This window comes from Neopelma chrysocephalum, unplaced genomic scaffold (genome assembly GCF_003984885.1).
Source record: "Neopelma chrysocephalum unplaced genomic scaffold, ASM398488v2 Primary Assembly neopelma1_97116, whole genome shotgun sequence".
Taxonomy (NCBI): domain Eukaryota; kingdom Metazoa; phylum Chordata; class Aves; order Passeriformes; family Pipridae; genus Neopelma; species Neopelma chrysocephalum.
In genome coordinates, this window is record NW_020925758.1 from 2,581,381 (window position 1) to 2,602,924 (window position 21,544).

The following is a 21,544-nucleotide window of genomic DNA, read 5'->3' on the forward strand; positions in this document are numbered from 1 at the left end:
TTGCAGCACAGGCCGTATTTCATCCTTTCATAAGTAACTCTTACCAGGAAACATTACAAAAAAGGGGGCATTTCAAGGCAGAAAAGTTGGTCTACAAACGTCATTTTACTATTTTTTTTTTAAATCTTTTGTTAGCAACTCTTCTGGGGAGCGAATCCAGCAGAGGCAATACAGTGCAACGTGCACTCCTAAATTAGTTTCCAGGCACTCGGGATGCTTTATTATTCATTTCCTCCAAATATTAGGCAATGCCTTTCGCCCCTTTCAAAGTCTGTACGAGGGGTCCTTTGATGCATTGTGGGACTTGAAAGTTTCAGGTCTAAAGAAGCATTTCTTTTAAGTCCTCCCTTTTATCAAGCATATTCTGTTCTGTTCGCTGTAATGCACACAATGGCATGAGAGTCCTGACCTGCTTCATGTCTGATGAGCCGAAATCTCAGATGCACGGGATAAAACAGCCATTCCTGGCAACACAGCTTAAACACTTAGGGCTCTATTCAGGCAAATATTACCCAGGGGTCTACCACACCGCTGAAAAGCTGCAGAAATTGGCTCCGTAGACGGCTGACCAATTCAGTGGTGAGGAATGACCCCGCTACATTAACTCCCCTTTTCATTTCACCCCGGGCGAGCCGGGGTCTGGAGGCAACCGCAGCAGGAGGCGAGAGCCGGCTGAAGCCAGATTCGTTTTCTTTCTATAAAGTACTTTTTTTGTGTGCGTGTGTGTGACCGTGAATGTCATTATGAGGATCTGCAAAAGGAGGAGAGGAATGGCATTGGGGCAGAGGCGCAGGAATCAGCGAGGATTCTGTCCTGTGGTGACGCCGCGGCGCTGCCGCCTCTCCTGGAGAAGCAAAAACTTGTGGTCCTTGAGACGCTGCAAATGTCTCAGACAACCAGGTCTCTGCCTCTGCTGAAGGTGTGTGGGACTTCACACCACGTGGTCTCCTCCATGTGTCAACCAGAATTAATACCACTTGTTCCACAATAACTTATCTTGTTTACAGGGGTTTTTTTTCCCCTCTTTTTCCTGTTAACTGCAAGCTCACTCAGAGGTGGCCCCTGCCCAATAATATACTGGACCCAGAAGAGGGATGCAAAGTGAAACCTATCCTTGCAAAAGCAAGCACATCTCAGTAAAAAAATTCAATGTTTTTGTCCTTTAGACAACCGCACCAACATGTTTCTTACGGAAGTACCAGGTGGCTATTTTAGGATTTTAATCTCCTCTTATCAATCTCCTCTTGACAGGTTAGAACTGGGAAAGATTTTTTTAAAGGGTGATCTTGAAATAACTGGGTAGAATTTAATGTAAGGGCTGGAGAGGTCCTAAATGGGTTGAAGCTGCTGAAATTTGCCTTGCATGTTCTATACCCTAGGAGCAAAAGATGTGTCTAGAACAACTCAGCAAAGGAGTGTTCAGACCACGTGGGAAGATGTTTGTAAGAGAGACTGGTCCTTTTTTTATGACTCTGCTTGTCTGCCCCAGTGTTACATCTTGGTATGCAATCCCAGTCTGTCACCCTAAAACCAGTCTTGATAATCCCAAAATTTCACTGGGAAGACCATTTCTTAAGCCATATAAAAAGGAAGAAGTTAATTTTTCACGAGTAAAACCTAGCTATGTCTTTCCTGATACTGGCAAAACACCCAGCAGCATCTCCAGAGCCTGTAAAAATGGGAATATGTGCATCTGCTCTAAAAGCGAATCTAATCCACAAGGATACAATCTCCCAACACATCCTTTTCCTCCAGGATGCTGCAGACTCAGAGAGATGAGCACGAACCTGATTTTAAAAGAATGCTGAGCATCTCCCCCATTGCTGGCATGGCAGTAGCAGCAACAGGTACCAAAAATAATATGATAAAGACTGGACAGGGCTCTGAGCAACCTGGTCTAGTTGAAGATGTGCCTGCTTATTGCAGTGGGGGTGGACTAGATGCCTCTTAAAGGTCACTTCCAACCCAGACTATTCTATTCTATTCTATTCTATTCTATTCTATTCTATTCTATTCTATTCTATTCTATTCTATTCTATTCTATTCTATTCTATTCTATTCTATTCTATTCTATTCTATTCTATTCTATTCTATTCTATTCTATTCTATTCTATTCTATTCTATTCTATTCTATTCTATTCTATTCTATTCTATTCTATTCTATTCTATTCTATTCTATTCCATTCCATTCCATTCCATTCCATTCCATTCCATTCCATTCCATTCCATTCCATTCTATTCTTATCTTTCACATTACCACCCTGGTTAGGAGGGTTTTTAGGAGCCCTCTTAAGCATCCTTATTAAAATAAAACCAGGACATACGGGGTTTGTGCCCTGTGTGTGAGTGCTGCAGTGCTGGTCTGCCGGAGGGGAGCTGACAAGTCATTATTGTCTGTCCTACAAATCCTCTGAGCCAACAAGGAAATTCCAACAATGCGATGATTTATCAGTTTGCAGGTTGCAATTCTTTCAATCGAGATAACAATTCTACTCCTCTGTGGTAAATGAGAGTTTTTGTTTGGGGGCTCTGGCAGGAGCGGAGCCGGCACATGGATGGGACTCATCGCTCACGAGTCAGCAGAAAGATGCTGATGGGAGCGTCTGCACAAATTTTAAGGAGCCTGAAATGGCTCCTTTGAGAGGATGAGACAGAAGAAAAGGAGGAAAACTGCAGGAGAAACGAAATCTATTTGTAAACCCCAGGCAGAGCTGACACGAGGCAGCCAGCACAGGAGTGGAAAGATGATAATGGAGCATGATGGATAGTTCACAGGATTGTTAGATACCCTCCAACTCAAATATGCTGAGGAGACAATTATTTAACGCTAAAGACAGTGCAAACGGATGTTTAATAAGCTGAATCACTTCAGGATTGCTGGAGCACGAGGGACCAAACCCCTGTTGGTGTAAATCAGGAAAGCCAGCATGATAAAATATCCTGTGCTCCAGATACACACTGGTCCTCCATCTCTGCCAGGAGAGCAGGGGTGCGGGGAGGGGAAATGCAGCAAATTTAGGAGCAGATGGGTGCAAGGGGTCCCTGGGGTGGGGGACCACAGTCCACCAACCCCAGGCTGGTGATGGCTCTCAGTTCTGCAGCTGGTGGCCTTCCAGGCTGCCCTGTTTACAGACAAGGGGGTTGCCTCTCCCGGGGAGATAGTCTGGGTTTATTTTCTAGCTAATTGCAGAGAGGCAGCAGGGAAGCAGTGGGAGGTGTGGGAGCCAGAGAGGAATCTGGTTTTTCCTCCAGGCACTGAATAGCACCTGTTTTGGAATCAGAGATGATTTCTGGAAACAAAGCATCACTTCTCGGGTTCTTCTGCTGAGGGGGTGTGGGGGGACAGCAGGGTGTCAGCACCCTCCCTGACTGCCTTGCCAGGAGGTGACCAGCCAGAGGAGAGTGACAGGCTTCTGCTCATCCTAGCGTGCTGCCCAAACTAGACCAGATTTAACATGAGATAAAAACATCTGCACTAACTACAAAGGAAGAAGTTCTTTATGAAGAGGATGGTGAGGCCCTGGCACAGGTTGCCCAGAGAAGCTGTGGCTGCCCCGTCCCTGGAAGTGTTGAAGGGCAGGTTGCACAGGACTTGGAGCAGTCTGGAAAGTGTCCCTGCCCATGGAAGGGGTTTGGACTAGATGAGCTTTAAAGGCCCCTTTCAACCCAAACCATGGTTCTATAATTCTGTGACAACCCAGCAGCGAGATGCTCCTCAGCGTCCATAAAATGTGTGCGGCCTGGGCCCGGAGGGGAGATGTGGGGATTCAGCCCCTGACAGATGGGAACCTGTGGGGGACTCACAGCATGGCTCTGCTGAGGGTTTGGCCAGTGCAAACCAGGCAGTTGCTCATGAGAAGATGAACCTCCTACCTGGCACAATGCAAAATACCTCGGTTCAGCAACATCGACTCGGGATCTGGCTCTGGCACATCTGAACCAGCTCGGATGACTAAAAAAAAGGATTTTCCTTTCTTCCTCTTCAAGACCTTTAGGAAGGCATCCAATTCACAGCCTCCTGTGCGACAGCTGCGGAAAACAGGTCTGGAGAGGACCTTGAAATGTCACCCCAGAATCGCAGCCCCGTGACTGGGTCTGCACCGGGGCCAAGCACAACAACAGCCAAAAGCACTCCAAGCATTAACAAATATTGTTGCTCGGCGCACTCCCGCACAGCTGCCAGCCTTATCTGCCGCCTGCTCCCTCCAGCACTGCAGCACTCAGCACACACACGCTCATGAGAGCATCTTCTACGGATTTATAGGAAGAGCAATTAGAGTTTCGGTCGCTGATGACAGCAGAGAATCGCGGTGGTGGTGGCGGTGGCGGTGGCAAAGATGCTTCGTGCTGATCCATCAACACGACAAACCACCTCCTCTCCTGCAGGAAATCTCTACAACTGAAGAGCAGGATCAGACCCCCCAAGAGCCCAGAAAGATATCAAGACAACCCCAATTTGTGTCCTGCTTGCCAGGAGCCACCATCTCTCCCCACAAAGCTCACACACACGGGTACTCACCAGGACCCTTGGTTTTCTTTCAAATCGGTGACGCTCCCTTCGCTCCTCTGACCATTTCCTGAGGAACAACGGAGAGAGGAAGAAACAAAACAAAAACCGCCATCAGATCCAGGGCTGAGTGTCTGGTTAATAAAGGCCAGCTCTGGAGACACCTTCTGCTGGCACAATGAGGAATCACCGAGGCAGGCCTGCTCCTGCTCTGCTACCACACGTGTTTCCACGGTCAGTTCGTCTGCTCATCACCCTCCCCTGTATCACAAGATCACCTAGCAACACCGTGCCATGGAGGTGCAAACCCACCCCGTCCTCCCACTGTATCACATCTCCTGTGACAGCTGGGAGATGAACACTTCGGAAACGGATCACATCCAGGCAGCTTTGGCTGCTTCGCCCATCCCACCCCCCCCCAGCTAAACACTGTGGGATTATCAGCTTCCTGGGGCTTTCTACAACCACAGTTCTGTTGTCAGTGGTACCTCAGTGGTACCCACGATGGTACTTGCAGGGGTGCCCGCAATAAACCCACATCCCAGAGGTGCTGGGGTGCAGAGGGGGAAGGTGTATGACCAGTGTCCTCCCAGCTCTGCCCATAAAAGTCTCCCGTCCCTCTTAGCTTGGGGAAAATCCTTGGAGAAATGGAGCCCTACAGAAGCTCCTGGCCACCACTTGCACTTGCAAATGATGGAGACGGTGTCTCCAAACAGGCTGGCATTTCCAAACAGGAGGCTGACACCTCCCCGTGGGAGGTGTTGGGTGAGTGGAACTGTCACCAGCACTTGCCAGAGGAGATGACAAAACACACTTGATGGCTGATAACACAGGTTACCTACAGGGTGGTTGTTGAGGGATGAGGTGGCCCAGCAGCTTGCCTGGAGGTGGGCAGGGCTCAGGGTTGATGAATGAGATCAGCAGGAGGGTGCTTTGGGGGACCTGACTCCATTTCAGCACAACCTCAAGGACTGAGACCCCCACCAGCAGGCAGCCATCATATTAACAGGGTCCTGAGCCCACCTGGTACAGTTTGTGGGGGTCTCCTCCTGGGTAAGGGCAGAGAGGAAGACCACCATGGCACATATGATATGGGAGTGCACAGCTGGAAATTCCTGGTGTGGTTCAGCAGTCAGATGGAGACGCAGTATTTGCATGCCAAAGAAGTGATGATCTGGGGTATTTTCCCTAAAAGGGCACCACCAGCTCACACCTTGTCCTTAAACCTGGGTTTGCACCTGAGTTTTGGCCAGGGTCAAGGGGTTGCCATCAACCCATGGAAGCTGCAAGGGAAAAGGGATCTCTATGCCAAAGCTTAGTGGTGTGCAAAGCAAGGAAACAGGTAGTCAGTTGCGTGTAGTCTCTCAATTTCCTTCCTTCTCCAGGCAGCCCTTGCAATGGGTTTACTGGGACAGGGCCCACCAGTCCTATTTCCCATTACCCATGACATAGGGAAGCAACTGGGATCCCTCTCCCACCCACTCATTGCTTTCAGATGGAGGCACTGACCTTGAGTCAGCCTTTATGGGATTCTCACTGTCATGATTTTCACGGGAAGGTGACAACAACATTTTTCAAGTGGGGCTGACACCTGCATGACTGTCCCAGGATGGAGGGACCGAGGGGCTCTGAACACCCTGCCCAACCCACTGAACTGGTAAGATAATTTCTGCGCATGCACACCCCGGGAACGGAAGAAAACCACGAAGGGTAACCTTTGTGGTGGTCTTTAATTTTCCTTCTCACGCTCCTACGAGCACCAGCCTGAGGACATTTAGGCAGTAGGCAACGCATGGAGCACAGAGTGGCTGCAGACCAGCACCAGGGCCAGGATCAGCCCCAGGAAAGGGATTTCCCTGCAGCTAATGAGTCCATCTGCTTTCAAGAGCATCCAGCTGCTCTGACCTTGTGCTCTCCAGCACGACCTCCTTCCTTAGCCCCAGCCCTGTTCAGATCATTAGATGACAAGGAACTGCCACTGCTGAGGACTAATGGCCCGTTTGCCACTCAGCAGCCACAAGTGATCAGCAAGGGGGCAAAGAGCTTAGTGCAGGCCACTGTCAGCATGTCCATGTGGGTCAGCACCGTCCTCTTTGTTTAGGACAAAATTCCTGGAGAACGCTGCAAAATTCCTGCAAAGCCCTGGCTTCCCTCCAGAGCTCATCAGCTTTGCTGAGGCTGATGCACAACCCCCTCCCAGCACCAGGGCAGGGGCTGGCATTCTGTTTCCCAGGAGCAGTGCTGGGCTTCAGCTCTAACTTCTAGCTAAATTCTCCTTCTCTCTACAGGTCCTTCACTGCAGCTGCTCCCCACGGCAAGGGCAACTCAGGGACGCAACATCTTCCAGAGCAACACCTCGTTGTAGACAGGTGAGGGCTGGTGTCTTCTCACAAGCAATAGGAAGAGAGGAAACAGCCTCAAGTTGCACCAGGGCAAGTTTAGATTGGATATGAGGAGAAATCTCTTCACAGAAAGGGTTGCCAAGCCCTACATAGGCTGTGGTAGAGTCACCATCCCTGGAGAGATTAAAAGCCATGTAGATGTGCCACCTGAGGATACAGGTTAGTGGTGGCCCTGGTCATGCTGGGGGAACAGGTGATCTTAAAGGTGTTTTCCAACCTAAACGATTCTGTGATTCTATGATTTCACCTAAAAGAAAATAAATCACTGTTTGAGGTTCAGGAGAATCCTCATGGGGCAATAAACGGGAGTTTCTGGGCTAAGAAAAGGCTGCACCCCAATCACAGTTTCATTAACCCACTGCCATGAAGAACAGAGGCTGTGAACAACCACAGTCATGGTCCACCCTCTGAGCCAGTGGACAGGGAGCTGAGGAGGATGCCCTGGTGCCCTTGCAGCAGTTTCCAAAATAGGATGGGTATTGCTGAGAGCAGCCCAGGATTTGTTCTCCCGTTCCCAGAACACACGTGCAATGAAAAGCTACAGATCAACCAGTCTTGCCTGTGGCTTCCCCCTCAGCCACAAGGCCCCTTTTAGCTTCTTGGGGTGGTTTGTAGATGAATAGAACACACCCTCCTGGATATGACATTGAAGCCTAATTACCCTCCTTGAGCACATCACTGACGTGCCACATCAGCTCACTCGGGTCTGTTCCTCTCACCACGTGCCTCTGGAGGTGGAGCTTCTGCCTGTCTTTGGAACACCGACCTCTCCATCCCCCAGCTGGGGTGGGCTGCAGAGCTGGAAAGGACAGTTCCCAAACAAACTGGTGACAGGCCACGCTGGTCCTGCTCTTGAGATCAACCCCGTGTGAAGAAACAGACTTTTATCACAGAATCACAGGAGAGTTTGGGTTGGAAGGGACCTTTAAAGACCATACAGTCCAACTCCCCTGCCATCAGCAGGGACACCTTCGACTAGATCAGGTTGCTCAGAACCCTGTCCAGCCTGTCCTTGAACGTTTCCAGGACTGGGGCATCCACAGCTTCTCTGGGAAACCTGTGCCAATGTTTTACCACACTCACTGCAAAAAACTTCTTCCTAACAGGTAATCTGATTGATGAATTTAAAACCATCACTCCTTGTCCTATTGCAACAGAATCTACTATAGAATCTCTTTAGGCACTGGAAGGGGCTCTCAGGTCTCCCTGGAGCTTCTCTTCTCCAGGTGAACCCCCCCAGCTCTCCCAGCCTGGCTCCAGAGCAGAGGGGCTCCAACCCTCAGAGCATCTCCATGGCCTCCTCTGGACTCGCTCCAGCAGGTCCACATCCTTCCCATGCTGAGGAAACCCAGAACTCTCTCCAAGGTGTCCACACTGGGAACACCCCTGCCCTCAACAGAACAAGCACTCACACGCTCCCAGTGGACTCCCGAGGATTCCATCCGTGCTTTAGCCCTGACCAGCCAGCAGCTGGAATTTAGTTCACCTGAAGCACAGGGTAGCCCTGGACTGACAGCCAGCAGCATGGACCATGGGCATGGCCTTCCCTGGGTCAGTGCCAAGGGGTGATTCCTCAGGGACAGCCTGATGAACCCGTACCAGACCTTGCCATGCCGGGTAGGATTCAGCTCCAGATTAAGGCGTCTCAGCTGGGGTGCCCACGTGCAAATCCTGGATTTAGTTGGCATGTTGGATTCCCCAAGCTATCCAAGACCCATGTGTGGCACTTCCAGATATGACCCTGGACCTCTTGATTCACAGATGGAGACTAAGCAATGTGTCTTAAGGTAAAAACAGACACCTGTGTTCAGCAGCTGAATCATGACCTACACATGTGGTGGCTGTCCCAGCTCTCACTGCAGTCCATGGGGATGCAGTCAGCATGATCTGGGGTGTTTGGTGAGCCATTTAGTTACTCAAACATCAGTATCTATTTTGGGGTGTGAAACACCCTCCAGACTCCACTGTTCAAACATCCACCGACTCTAACAGGAGATTAGCACCGAGTTAATATTTTTATCTCCCACTGCAGCCCACCTCCAGCTCCTGGTCCAAGTTTCAACAGCTCCAAAATAAAACCCATTTGCATTGGATGAGGATGCCCTCCAGCTCTGCAGTCTCAGGCCCCTGCTGTGATGAGCAGCACAATCCTGGCACGTCAACACTTCCAAGGATGGTTCCAGTGTTTGTGTGCCTCCTGCATAATAGCACTGAAATAAATAAATTTGACAAAGAAAGGAAAAGGAACAACTGATATGCAAACCCATGTCATGAATCATTCACCAAGTCTGCTCTCCAGTTTTCCAATAATCTTGGAGGTTGCTTCCAAAGTGCTGTTTGCAAACCCTCTGTTAATCTGGGAAGCAGATGCTGCTACAGGCTGTGTTACAGCATCTTCAATAAATCCCCAACAAATATTACTTTAAAATGCCCAGGACTTTTTCAACCAGTTGTTTTTTACATCTTCTTGGCATATCTGAAAACCTAACACCATAAAAAACCCCTTTGCTGTGATTCAGCTTTAACAAACAAGCCTAAGCCTGGGGAAGAGCTCATCTCATATCTCCCCTCACGCCTAGGTAACCCCAAACTCCTCCCAGAGGAATCTTACCATTTCCTTCATATGCTCTCAAAAGTCTTTCACCTCACCAGACACATAAGTGGATCAGGAAGGTGCCAGAACTATTTTCTAGCAGCCTTAATAATAGCAAGCAAAATCTGGAGCTGCAGACAAACACTGTGATGTTGTCAGGCAAAAATGAGGGTGAACCCTGTCTTCAGTGAAAACCAGGACAAAACAATGAGGTGCTGCCATCCCAACCCAGATTGAGCATCTGAGGTGTCCTGACAGCAGTGAAATGACAGACTGGCCCCTTTGCCATCTAAAAAAACGAAGCTGCAGCTTCCTTTAGTGACACTCACCAGTCAGTGGGCAGAGCAGGGTGACCCAATCCCTTCTGGAGGTGTGTGGAGGGAGATAAGATGACGCCTGACCGTGGTGCAACAGGACCTGCAGTGCAACCACAGAGCCTGTCCATGGTGGAACACCAGACTACACAACACCAGGTGTGGAAAACTCCAAGATACACCACGTTCCGGGGGAAATTCTCCTTCCAGCCATTATTAAAATGTGTTGTGGGAAAGAGATACTCAGGGTCATATACCCCTCACACACATGAGGAAAATGCCAGTTAGCTAGGCTGGGCTAGTTATCTAGAGTCCATCAGCAAAGGAGAGAAGCCCCAGCAAGATCCAGCTGATCTCAGTTATATATCTACCTCAGGAGAAGGGAAACCACACCACTGAAATTGTCCTTACTGCTCACCACGAATGGTGAGGGCAGCCCAGGCAGCGAGGGAAGAGGTGGTACCACCCACACACCCAAACGTGGACAGATGAATCCCACCTCACCAGAAAACACTCCACTCATCTGAAAACCCCATCTCTGCCACTTAACAGAACAGCCTGACAGCCAGAGCTTAAGTGAGAGCCTCCAACAGGGCAGTGCCCCGGAGGTAACCCACTGGAATCACGGGAACCAAGTCACCCACATTCCTGCAGAAAATCCCACCTGGCAGATGTACTTTGAAAAGGCACTTCTATCACACCTTGACACACGTGGACATTTCATTGCCTAGGAGAGTGTTTGGGATGATTGGGATTATGTTTTTATTGCTGCCAGGGACTGTTTCTTCCATCAAAAAATGCCCTGAGATAGATCATGCCTCCCAACCTGGGAAAAACTGAGTGTGTGGATCATGCTCAGAAGGAGGAGTGGCCTGGCTACATCTTTGGGCTGACATCCTTTCCAATCTCCAGTGCTCAGTTTTCCCCTTCCCGTGTGATAATGGAAACAACAATGTTGGCTGTGGTTGGAAAGGCCTTGAAATCTACAGGTGAGAAGTGGAAGGTAAAGCACTGCTGCACTCTTCTAGCAATGGAGAAGGAAAGCCAGTAAAGGGGGGAAACCCCCACATTATAAATAATGCTCTATAAACTACATTAAATGAATGCATTAGAAATCCAATCCTCCAAGAAGCAGCTGCTTCATTCTTTGCTGTTGATAGCATCAATATAAGAGAGGAAATTACCACCTTGTGTTCTGCAACACATCACACTGACTTTCCTTTACAAACTCTAATGCTCCTGATTGCAGTGTCAATTTAAAATTTACCATAAAATGCAGAATCTCATAAACTTTACAACCTCAATCACGTTCACCCAGTGGTTTTTCACCCAAATCAAATGCACAACAACGTGCTGCTGACAGCAGATGGGAGAGCAGACCAGGGCACCACAGCTGAGATCTGCCTGTCCTGGGCAGCCCAGTTCAAAAGAAAAGAAGTCAGGCTGGAAAACAAGCTGGCAAACGCCCCTCTTGGAAGAACCCTCAGGTGTCTGTGAGTCAGCTCATCCAGAAGGATGAAGGGTAGCCAGAACCATGACTTATATAATGGTGGTGGTAAAGCACTGGCACAGGCTGTCCAGACAGGCTGGGCACCCCTGGAAGTCTTTAAGGCCAGGTTGGACGGTGCTTGAAGCAACCTGGTCTCATGGAAGGTGTCCCTGCCCATGGCAGGGAGGTTGAACTACATGGCCTTCAAGGTCCCTTCCAACCCAAACCATTCTATGATTTTATAATCAAATACAACACAACCTTGGATGCAGCAGCCCTGGTGCCCCAAACGAGCTGCCCCCGAGGTGAGACCAGCACCCTGTGATGCTGAGCCAACCTCCTTGCACTGGGACATGCTTAAAATACAGCTGTTTTTTAAGCCCTTTTGCAGGCTCTGATCCAAAACTCAAGTCATTTCCCCAATCTTGGGTTTCCATCAGAAATTTAGAGCCATGCAGCTCTCGCAGAGAAGATGGTGTGAGTTTTTAATGGAGGGAAGGAGAATGCAGCTACGCCCGTGCCATGAGCTGACCACTTGCTCTTGCAGGCATGTGTTCCACTCATGGGTTGACAAGGGAAAACTAATTAGGCTCCTAAATTTGCTTCCTACATAAATCTAAGTCCTTTCACTTCTCATCGAAGTGTTGTCACTGTGACAGAAAGCCCATTTCTCTGAATGGGTACAAAGGGTTTTGGTTAAAGCAGAATAAAAATATGCATATTTCAAGATGCACTTCCCCGGGAGCCATAAAACACCACTCAATGCCTGCAGTCTGCACTCACCCTGCAAGCTCTGGCTTAACACTCTACCCAGAACTACCCTCAGCTCAAATTACAGGATATATTCGGGGAGGAAAGTCGTTTTTTGCAATCAGCCGCTTGCCATTGTGACTGACTGAAACTGCAATGAGATGGATGCTTGAAGAAGCAGCAAGGGTTAAACCTTGGAAGAGGACAGGCAGGACTTGGGGATGAAGTAGCTGATCAAAGGGTGGCTCAGAAGTTGTTTAAAAATAAACCAGAAAGTAGAACTTCCCGGCGGTTGCCGCTGTAATTACAATGCAGACAACGGAGCCGTGGTGCTGTTAAGGTTACTGGATTTTCCTAGCAGCTGTGTTTAATTTACTTAAAACATGCAAAGCCATCAGGTCAGATCCCATTAGCAGAATCTCTCCAGAGCGCTGCAAGACACGGCCAGCCCAGCACCACAGAAATGCTGAGGCAAAAAACACAAGTGCAAAATGCCCCCAAAGAAGTAAGAGGGATTCGTGCTGTGGCCAACACCACCCCTCAGCCACAGAAGATGCCCAGTGGTCTTCTGTGATCCCTCCTGCTGACCCAAGGACCTGTCCCTGTCCCTTTCCTCCCATCACAGGCCGCCTTTTGCTGTGGTCTCCTAAGATCACCAGAGACAGAGATCAGGGCAAATACCTCGGCTGGCCGTGAGGAGAAGGGACCTTGGAAATTTGGGATCGAGAATTTAGGGAAGTCTTTTGCATGTGTTTTGCTACAACACAGTTCTCTGTGTGTCCTGCAACCAGCTTATGAAGACACACAATGTCCCACCTGGATCCCTCTGCTCTCCAAGCATCCCCCTGACTTTGGTGTTGCATTAGAGAGAAGACAAACTTGTCCTGAATCACACCCAGAGTCCACCTCAGAGATGGGAGCTTGGTGGATTCGTGGGTCAGGATTCCACCTTTGGAGCTTTGTTCACATGGACATAATTCATCAGGAGCCTTTCCAAAACACAACCTTCTTGTCAGGAAAAAATCTTCTAGAGGTCTTTTTCTGTTTTGTTTTCTTTTGTGCTGTTTTGTTTTTCACCCTTTGAACACTGGCTCAGCCCTCTCTCCACCAAAGGGAACATCAGGGTTTCATCCACTACTCGTGGTGGTTTCTACCAGCTCGATTCTATTTCTAAAATTAGCATCCTGAGAGATGTAATTGCTAGAACAAAAGGTGTTAGGTCATGTTTTGGTCTCTGCACATCATGCTAAGTGCGTCTGCAGCCACCTAGAACCACCTCAGAGTCAGCCACAAACTGAAGCTCGATGTGTCCTGCTCTACTGAGCCCTACTCAGAAGAGTGATGCAGTTTTGATGGGTGCTGATGCCAAAAACAAGAGAACTGAAGACAAGGAGAGAGGATAAAATGCCATGGGCTCCCTTCTGCACATGGCCCAGATACACAGAATGGCAAAATAAAATAAAATAAAATAAAATAAAATAAAATAAAATAAAATAAAATAAAATAAAATAAAATAAAATAAAATAATAAAATAAAATACAAGAGAATGTATTGCCCATAGAAGCTGTGGCTGCCCCATCCCTAGAAGTGTCCAAGGCCAGGTTGGATGGGGCTTGGACTAACCTGGTCTAGTGGAAGGTGTCCCTGCCCATGGCAGGGGGTCTGGAATTAGAAGATCTTTAAGGTCTCTCCCAACCCAAACCATCCTGCGACTCTGTGACTCTATGAACACAGTAGAATAGAATAAAACAGAATAAAACGAAGCAAAACAAAAAAATAAATATAACAAAACAACTGAAAGTCAAACACCATAAATAGTAGAAAATAATGTGAAGCAATGGGTTTGTTTATGGGAATTCTGAAAACATCTGGCCAAGATGCATGACCATGGTTGACGAGGACCAGTACTTCTCACCATCAGAACCCTTCCTGAAATCAGCAGCTCCCGGCACTGTGTGCAAGGAACCCCAGCCTGGAGTCCCTGGAACAGCTTAAGATCATCCTTCCAGCACAAAACCTCCAACACAGACTCATCCTTCACGGCTCAGGAAGGTGTGAGACTTATTTGCATAATAAATGACAAGGCAGGAATATAGATTTCTGTCAGATCACCCCGCTCCCTTCCCTTTGAAAGAAATCTGTTTATTCTGAGAGAATCGTCTCTTCTCCAGATAAATGGTGTTTGTAGTCACTTTAGCTCGGCGCGATACGCATTCTTTTGCATGCCTGTAATGAATTTTCACAGCCAGAGCCCTAATCCAGTCTAGTCATGGAGGGTTTATCAGGACCTCTTATTTTATTTCTACCGGTAAATGGGAATTGCTTTCCTTATCGCTATCTAGGAGCACCTGACTGATTTTTGCTTCATATTTCCTATCCCACTGGAATTCAGGATGCGGTGTTATCTGATGCTGTACAGTTGTCGCTCATGTTAGCTGCCTTTTCATTTTAATTTGCTGGATTTATTGCTCTTTCTTCCCCCCCCCCCCCCCCCCCAAGAGATTTTACTTTAAGATCTGAGTCCCTCCTTGCTCCCTTCCGTCCTCCTGATCGCATTTCTTGGGTGATCCTCAGGAAGGCAGAATCAAGGCTTTTCTTGCCTTCATCTGCTTGATGCTTTTGAGCAATCTGGTCTACTGGAAGGTGCCCCTGCCCACGGCAGTGGGATGGAATGAAGTGAGCTTAGAGTTCCCTTCCAACCCAAACCATTCTATGATGCTTTCCTTTGGGAGACGACTCAACCACTGGGCTTGTCCCCATCCATCCCACCTTCCACCACTGGGAAAGCACGAAACTGTACAATAACAAGCAGAAATTATCCCTAACTTCGAGTTTAAAAGCAAACAAATCCATGAGTGCAAGGGCTTGCTGATGTGATGGTTGTGGCTGCTGCAACCAGGGGGCAGGTACATAGCTCTGAACTCTGGAAGAGTGAACCCACTGCTGCTGGAAAGGCACAAGAAGACTTATAAATCCTGCAGATAACACCGTGATGGATCAGTAGTGGCAAGACATTAACCTTCACTCTTGAGGAGACACCCAAATGATAACACCTGTAGCCAGGCCACTCCAGAGTTATCAGTCTTGTCACTCGTGAAGATAAATCTATCTGACCTAAACCATCATCCTACGCCCCTCTGGCTTCCTCACTCAAAATCCCTGTGGATACCAGCAGGGATCAGGAAAATCACACCTAATAATCAATTGAGTGTGTGTAACAGTGCTCACATGGAAACCATTTCCTTCAGTATGTTAAAATAATCCCTCAGAGTGGGGAAAAAACAAGGTAGGCTTGAAGGCTGGTCTGCAGGGAAAGTGCTACATGTCAATGACAACCATGGAAGGACAGAAAACAGCTACCAAAGCCTCAAGGAGCTGTCATGCACAGGAAAATGTAAGTTAATTAAAGCCACTTAAACAAATACATCTGGGACAGGGGCATGGGATGCAGGGAGGGAGAATGAAGTGATGTTAAAAGCTCAGACACATGGTGAATCCCAGACAGGAGGCAAGGAAACCTACTTGGCAAAACCCAGATGAGCCCCTTGCCGTGGAGCTGTGCTGGAGAGGGCAGTGAGAGCGTTTTTCCACAGCCCCACAGGGATTCCCAGGCTCAGGGGGTCTGCCCCTCCTCTGGAAAACACCACTGATGCTCTCCTAGACCAAACAGTGCTGGCTTGGGATTATAGATCCAATACTTGCCTTCCTAATGTCTTCCCTCTTGTCCCTACCATAACATTCAACTGAAACAAGAACCATAGGCAAAGCATGCATGTGGCTAAGTGTAATGATGTAAATCCACCCCAAACACAACACCAGGGCCAACATCAGCTCCACCTTCACCTCCTCTGGAGCACCATCTCCCCTGAGCCTCCAGAGATGACTTGCCTCCTACTACGCTCAGAAGTTGAGTACAGGTTATTCACACCAGCCACTGCTGATACAAAAGCAAAGCAAGAAAAATTTGGATAGGCTCTGCGTGTTTTTATTGCAATCAGCTCCCAAAGAAACTTAAACTGTTTAGCTCTTCATAAATTCCTTTGAGCGTTGCTTCAAAAGTGGAACCAAAATAACCTGCATGAGTTTGGGTCATCACGGAGAGCCTGTATCTGCCAAAGCAGATGCTCAGCCGGCCCATTGAGATATTCCTGGTTGGAAAGCAGCACTGGCCAGGCTCAAACGGGAAGGGAAACAGGAAGCAAATCCATCTGCACACCATCAGATTCCCGCTGTGGGATGACAGCATGCAAGACTGCTGCCCGCAAGAGGAAGTCTTGCCATGGCATCAGCCCGGCCCAGCTAGAGCCCAGGCAGCGCTGAAACACAGATGGAGCGAGGAGGATCCAGGCTTCCAAAGCATCTTAGCCAGCTTCCCATCCTCCTTTACGTGCTGGGATGGGGGTGATGCAGCAAACCCAACACCAGCCCAGCGTGCTCCTCCAGCAAAACCCGGGAGGCTGCTGGAATCTGGTTACCTTGGTTGGCAGGGAGCCGGTGCAGTGAAGGACCTGGATCACAGGGCACAGTGTCTGAGGTCTCATTCCTCACCCCCGAGCTCATTGTCTAACTCCAAACCAGGCTTTGCTACACATCTTTTATTCCAACGCTGGGTAAGACTAACTCATCACAAGTCTCTTCAAGGAGACCTTAGAGCCCCTTCCAGGGCCTGAAGGGGGTCCAGGAGAGCTGGAGAGGAACTTGGGACAAGGGATGGAAGGACAGGACAAGGGGGAATGGCTTCCCACTGCCAGAGGGCAGTGCTAGATGGGATATTGGGAAGGAACTCCTGGCTGTGAGGGTGGTGAGGCCCTGGCACAGGTTTCCCAGAGCAGCTGTGGCTGCCCCTGGATCCCTGGAAGTGTCCAAGGCCAGGATGGACGGGGTTTGGAGCAACCTGGTCTAGTGGAAGGTGTCCCTGCCCATGGCAGGATGGTGGAACTGGATGGTCCCTTCCAACCCAAACCATTCTGTGCTTCTGTGGCTCTGCAGACAGCATTAGAGCCTGGTCTCTCGAAATACAGCCCAGTACAGCATCCCCCTCTCTGCCTGCATCTCTGGGCAGGCAGCCAAGGCCCCCCACCCATGCCCCCAACCCCTTCCCTCCCCAGGGTGACTTCCTTAATGCAGCCCAGCTGCCTGCCCCCACCCGCCAAGGGCTGACAGATTTGTGCTGTCCCCTCAGGGTGGGGTAGGTACATTTATTTCCTCTTTGGAAAAAAAAAAAAAAGAAAAGAAAAAAGGAAAAAAAAATATGAAATTAACCTTTTCCTCTCCTCGCAAGGGACAAGAAGCTTTCCTGCCACAGAAATAGTTTCAGGACTAAGATATCTGTTCCCACAGCTGCACCAATGCTATTCTGGCTCAGCTAAAATTAAAGAGCTGAAGTTGTGCGTGGGCCTTCATGAAACTGTCACGGGGACCACAAGATTAGAGGACCAGATGGTGACCTGGAAGACTGAGGTCTACTCTCAGCTGTGCCAAGGGATTCTCATATGTGTCAGAGCATGTTTGTCCACCCCTGCTTAACAGAATCCTAAAATGGTTTGTGTTGGAAGGGACTAAAGATTATCTAGTTTCAAGCCCCTGCCATGGGCAGGGACACCTTCCACTATCCCAGGTTGCTCCAAGCTCCATCCAACCTGGCCTTGGACACTTCCAGGGATGGGGCAGCCACAGCTTTTCCATGCCAGTGCCTCACCACCCTTATCATAAAGAATTTCTTCATCATACCTACTTTGAATCTCCCTCCTTTTAATTGAAAACCGTCACCCCTTGTCCTATCACTGCAGACCCTACTAAAAAAGTCTGTCTATATCTTTCTTCTAAGCCCCCTTTAAGTATTGAAAGACCAACAAGTCTTGCCCTATCACCTCCAGTGCCCATCCAAATGCCAGCTAGACATCCAACAGCACTGAAAAAAAAATCAGGAAAGTGCAGGATAACCCCAGCATCCCTGCCACCATCCCCTCTCCCACCACGAGCAGGTCCTCTGCCAACAACTGTGCCAGCTATTGTTGGGCACATAAAGCCTGGTCCACGGGGCCTGCTGTCAGCATGCAGCTCATTACTCTGCAAAGGGCTTTGAAATGCTTGGAATATGAAAGGTGCTCCATCAGACCAAATTCAGCTCCGTTTGCTATCACAATGCAGTGCTTTTCTTTTGTCTGCGCCTTTTGATGATGTGCAATTGTTCCCCTCAGTCAGTATTTTGGAGTCATTAGTCGGAATTAGTAAAGTTCCCGCTGCCTGCCGGACTTTTCCAGCGCTCTGTTCTCGGGCTACAAAGAGTCGGCGAGGAGTTGCCCTGCTTTCACTGAGCTGGAGGCACAGCGGGGAGCATCCTGGGGGGAGCAGGCAGTATGCTCAACTCCACTTTCCCCCCGGCAGGCACCGGGAAACTCACGTGCCAACGAGATGCTGCGGGTGGTCGCAGGGGCGCTGGTGCCTCCTGGCCAGCGGGGAACCTGAGACCCCCTCATTTGGTGCCTCTGGTGGGACCAGGTGAAGGGCTCCACCTCATCGTGCCCACGTTTAGGCAGCACATCCCACAGAGTTCGGGTTTCTCTCCCAGGAATCCCCCACTCCCCATTTAAAGGCACCAGCACTGAAGAAGTCACCTTCCTGTGGGTGACAGGGACCTCTACTTGGCATCCTCCACGGTGAAAACACGTGGATGTGCCTGACCTTGTCCTCCAATTTTTTGCTCATGTTATGCCTTTCCAGCTACATCAGAAGGTCTCCTAGTATCAAGACACTTTTTCCTGAAGGCATTTATACATGGAACATACACCTCTGGGGGCAACCTGTGCCAGCGTCTCATCACTCACAATTTGTTACTTCTACCTTTTCTGAATCTCCCCTCTTGGTGCAAAACCATTTCCCTGTGTTCTGTTGCTCCAAAGTCCCTCTCCAGCTCTCTTGGAGGCCCTTTAAGCACTGGAAGGGGCTCTAAAGTCTCCCCAGAGCCTTCTCTTCTCCAGGCTGAACAGCCCCAGCTCTCCCAGCCTGTCCACTGATCATTTCTGTGTTTGCCTCTGATAGAGGATTCATTCCTGTTCACCAACAAGCACTTCCAGCAGACAAATGAAGTGATGAAGCTCCATGGGCTATGCCCATCTGAGTATCCAGCTCAAGTCTGGGAACCACAGCAGCCCCAGCTCACACCTGTGACCAAGGTGCAGACCCTTCCTCATCCAGCCATCCCACCACCTTCTTCTGGATGCAGCATGGGTGTCTGGCCACTAGAACCCCAAAACAAAACCAGGAACAAACCAACCTTATGGGTATCCTTCGGGAGAAGAGCTCAGCACCAAAAGCAGCTCCTTTAGCAGTTGGTCGTCTTTCACAAGGGATTGTACTTCCATCCCCCAAGGATTTCCCTGAAAATCGTCTCACATATCATCCCACCCAACACTCACAACAGCATTTCCATTGCAACACAACCAAATGCAGACAATTCACACCTCTCACCTTGCAGTTTTTTAAAGTAACACAGTACAATAAAGCAGCCTGCCCAGATTCCAGCCTAATCTAAAAACAACTTTATGGCTTCTAATTTTAGCACTAATCTTCCTTTGCTATGGTTGTGTGATTTCTAATTATTTTATCCCCAAGCCTTGCTTTGATGGATAGTTGTACCTTTTCCAATGCCAAGTGACTTGTAAAGTGCCTTTAAAAAATACGCTGATCATTTCAGATTCATTTCCAGTTCCTACACAAATAATATTCTCATATATGGCTTCACTGCAGAAATATTATTATTATTATTAAAATAATAATAATAATAATAAAAGCAATGCAATTCAAAAAGGAGAGCTCCATTCCTTAGGACTATCCCAATCTGCCCCTGCAAACACCATATTTTCTCTTAGAAGTTGTTATAGAGCATAAATCCGTTATCGAGACACGGATCTCTCAATAATTCAGTGCCTTTGGCTTGGCAAAGCTCCCGGAACACTTTGCCTTTATCTAATCCCTATCTTCAGGTTACAACACGTCTCGAAGAGCACTTGGCCACACCAAAACCTCGTGGGGGACTGTGCGAGGGACGACGCAAAGCGGCGGCAGAGACACGTTTCACGTTTGCTTTGGTGCTCCCCGTGAGTGCCACCTGCCCAGATCCCCTGAGTCTGCAAACATCAGCCTTCAGCTGAAGATGCGTTGCAGGGGGTTCAGGATGAGCTTCAACCCCAAGGTCCTCAACAGGCAGGCGTTTTCTCTCCCACCACACTCACCTGAAGCAACCTCTTGATCCTCCTAATCGCTGACCTAGATCAAACCTGGATCTGATGCTGTTAAATTTGTGCTAAAATATATATACTGTGAAAGGAGATGCTGCCTGAAGAATGTTTCAGGATGCTGAGCCTGCCTGGCTCTGCCATGGGATTGCACGTCCTTGTAGGACCTGCCACCAGCAGCCAGCGCTGGAACAGGGGATGCAGACACAGGACTGGTGGATGTTTGTTGGGTTATTTCCTTCCCCAGGATTTATATTGCACTCCGGTCAATTGGAAAACATCCACTTGACCTGAGACCTTTTTGTTTTAGTTACTCTCCAAGCTTTGACAGCAGCAGTTTAAACACAAAGCATATGAGTTTCAGCACTGAGGAAGCACCCCATCCCTACAAATACTGAGTGGATGGGGAGAAGTATCACACTGCAGCCCTGAGGGTGAACATATTTCTTGTTTCTCATTCTTCATTTTCCTCTCCTTCACTTTCTGAGCCTGTTTCACCATCCATGTCTTCTCCCTCCCCATTGGAAACCTGAGCATAGCTCCCCACCACAATATTCAAGAGAAGGATACAGGTTGTGGTTTGTTTTAATTCCCTGCACAATGCTGTGTATAGAGTATTTGAAATGGAGATTGTCAAAACAGGAAACAACCCAGTCAAAGTCCTCAGGCCTGGATCCTGAAATGTCACCACACAGAGCTGCAAGGGATGGAGAAAAGCCCTCTGTTCCCACACGGAGAGAGGATGCTCTGGGAGAGCAGCCAGTGACACACCATCTGCCCTCATGCCATCCTGGTCTTGGGAGCTGGGCTTTAACCTCTGCTGAAATCAGTGCAAAGCTGGTTTTTATTAACTGGGGGGGGAGGAACTCAGCAGATGGGGTTAAAAATTATAACCCTCTGCTGACTGATACTTTTATTGGCATAGAGAATTTCATATGGAATATCAATGCGCTCAGGAAACCAACCCTACAGGAAATCCTTCACCCTTAGTGCTGCAGAGTAACCTCCACAGCATCCTGCTGGCTTCCTCCTTACTCCTCTTGAAACTCACCCCTGAGATCCTCGCCTCTCAAGCTCATGCTCTGAGTTTTGAGTGGGTCTCACTGGGATAGAAAAAGCGAATCCTGGGTCAAATCCTGCCCTTGAGCCTCATGGGAAGCACCAGGCTGACACTGCACCTCCACAGGGATGCAGAGCAGAACAGTGTTTGGCCCTGGGTTCTTTGATTTCCACCCATCCTTGGAGCAAAGAC

General features: G+C 48.8%; 1 protein-coding gene across 1 annotated transcript in view; it reads right to left on the bottom strand.

Annotated features, from left to right (window-relative positions):
* The window catches only part of ZBTB7C (zinc finger and BTB domain containing 7C), a 126,059-nt gene that overhangs the window by 68,616 nt on the left and 35,899 nt on the right, over positions 1 to 21,544 (bottom strand). The window contains exon 4 of the mRNA XM_027671699.1: positions 4,520 to 4,577. Within this exon, the coding sequence (XP_027527500.1) occupies positions 4,520 to 4,577 (58 nt within the window). The remainder of the gene's footprint in view (positions 1 to 4,519; positions 4,578 to 21,544) is intronic.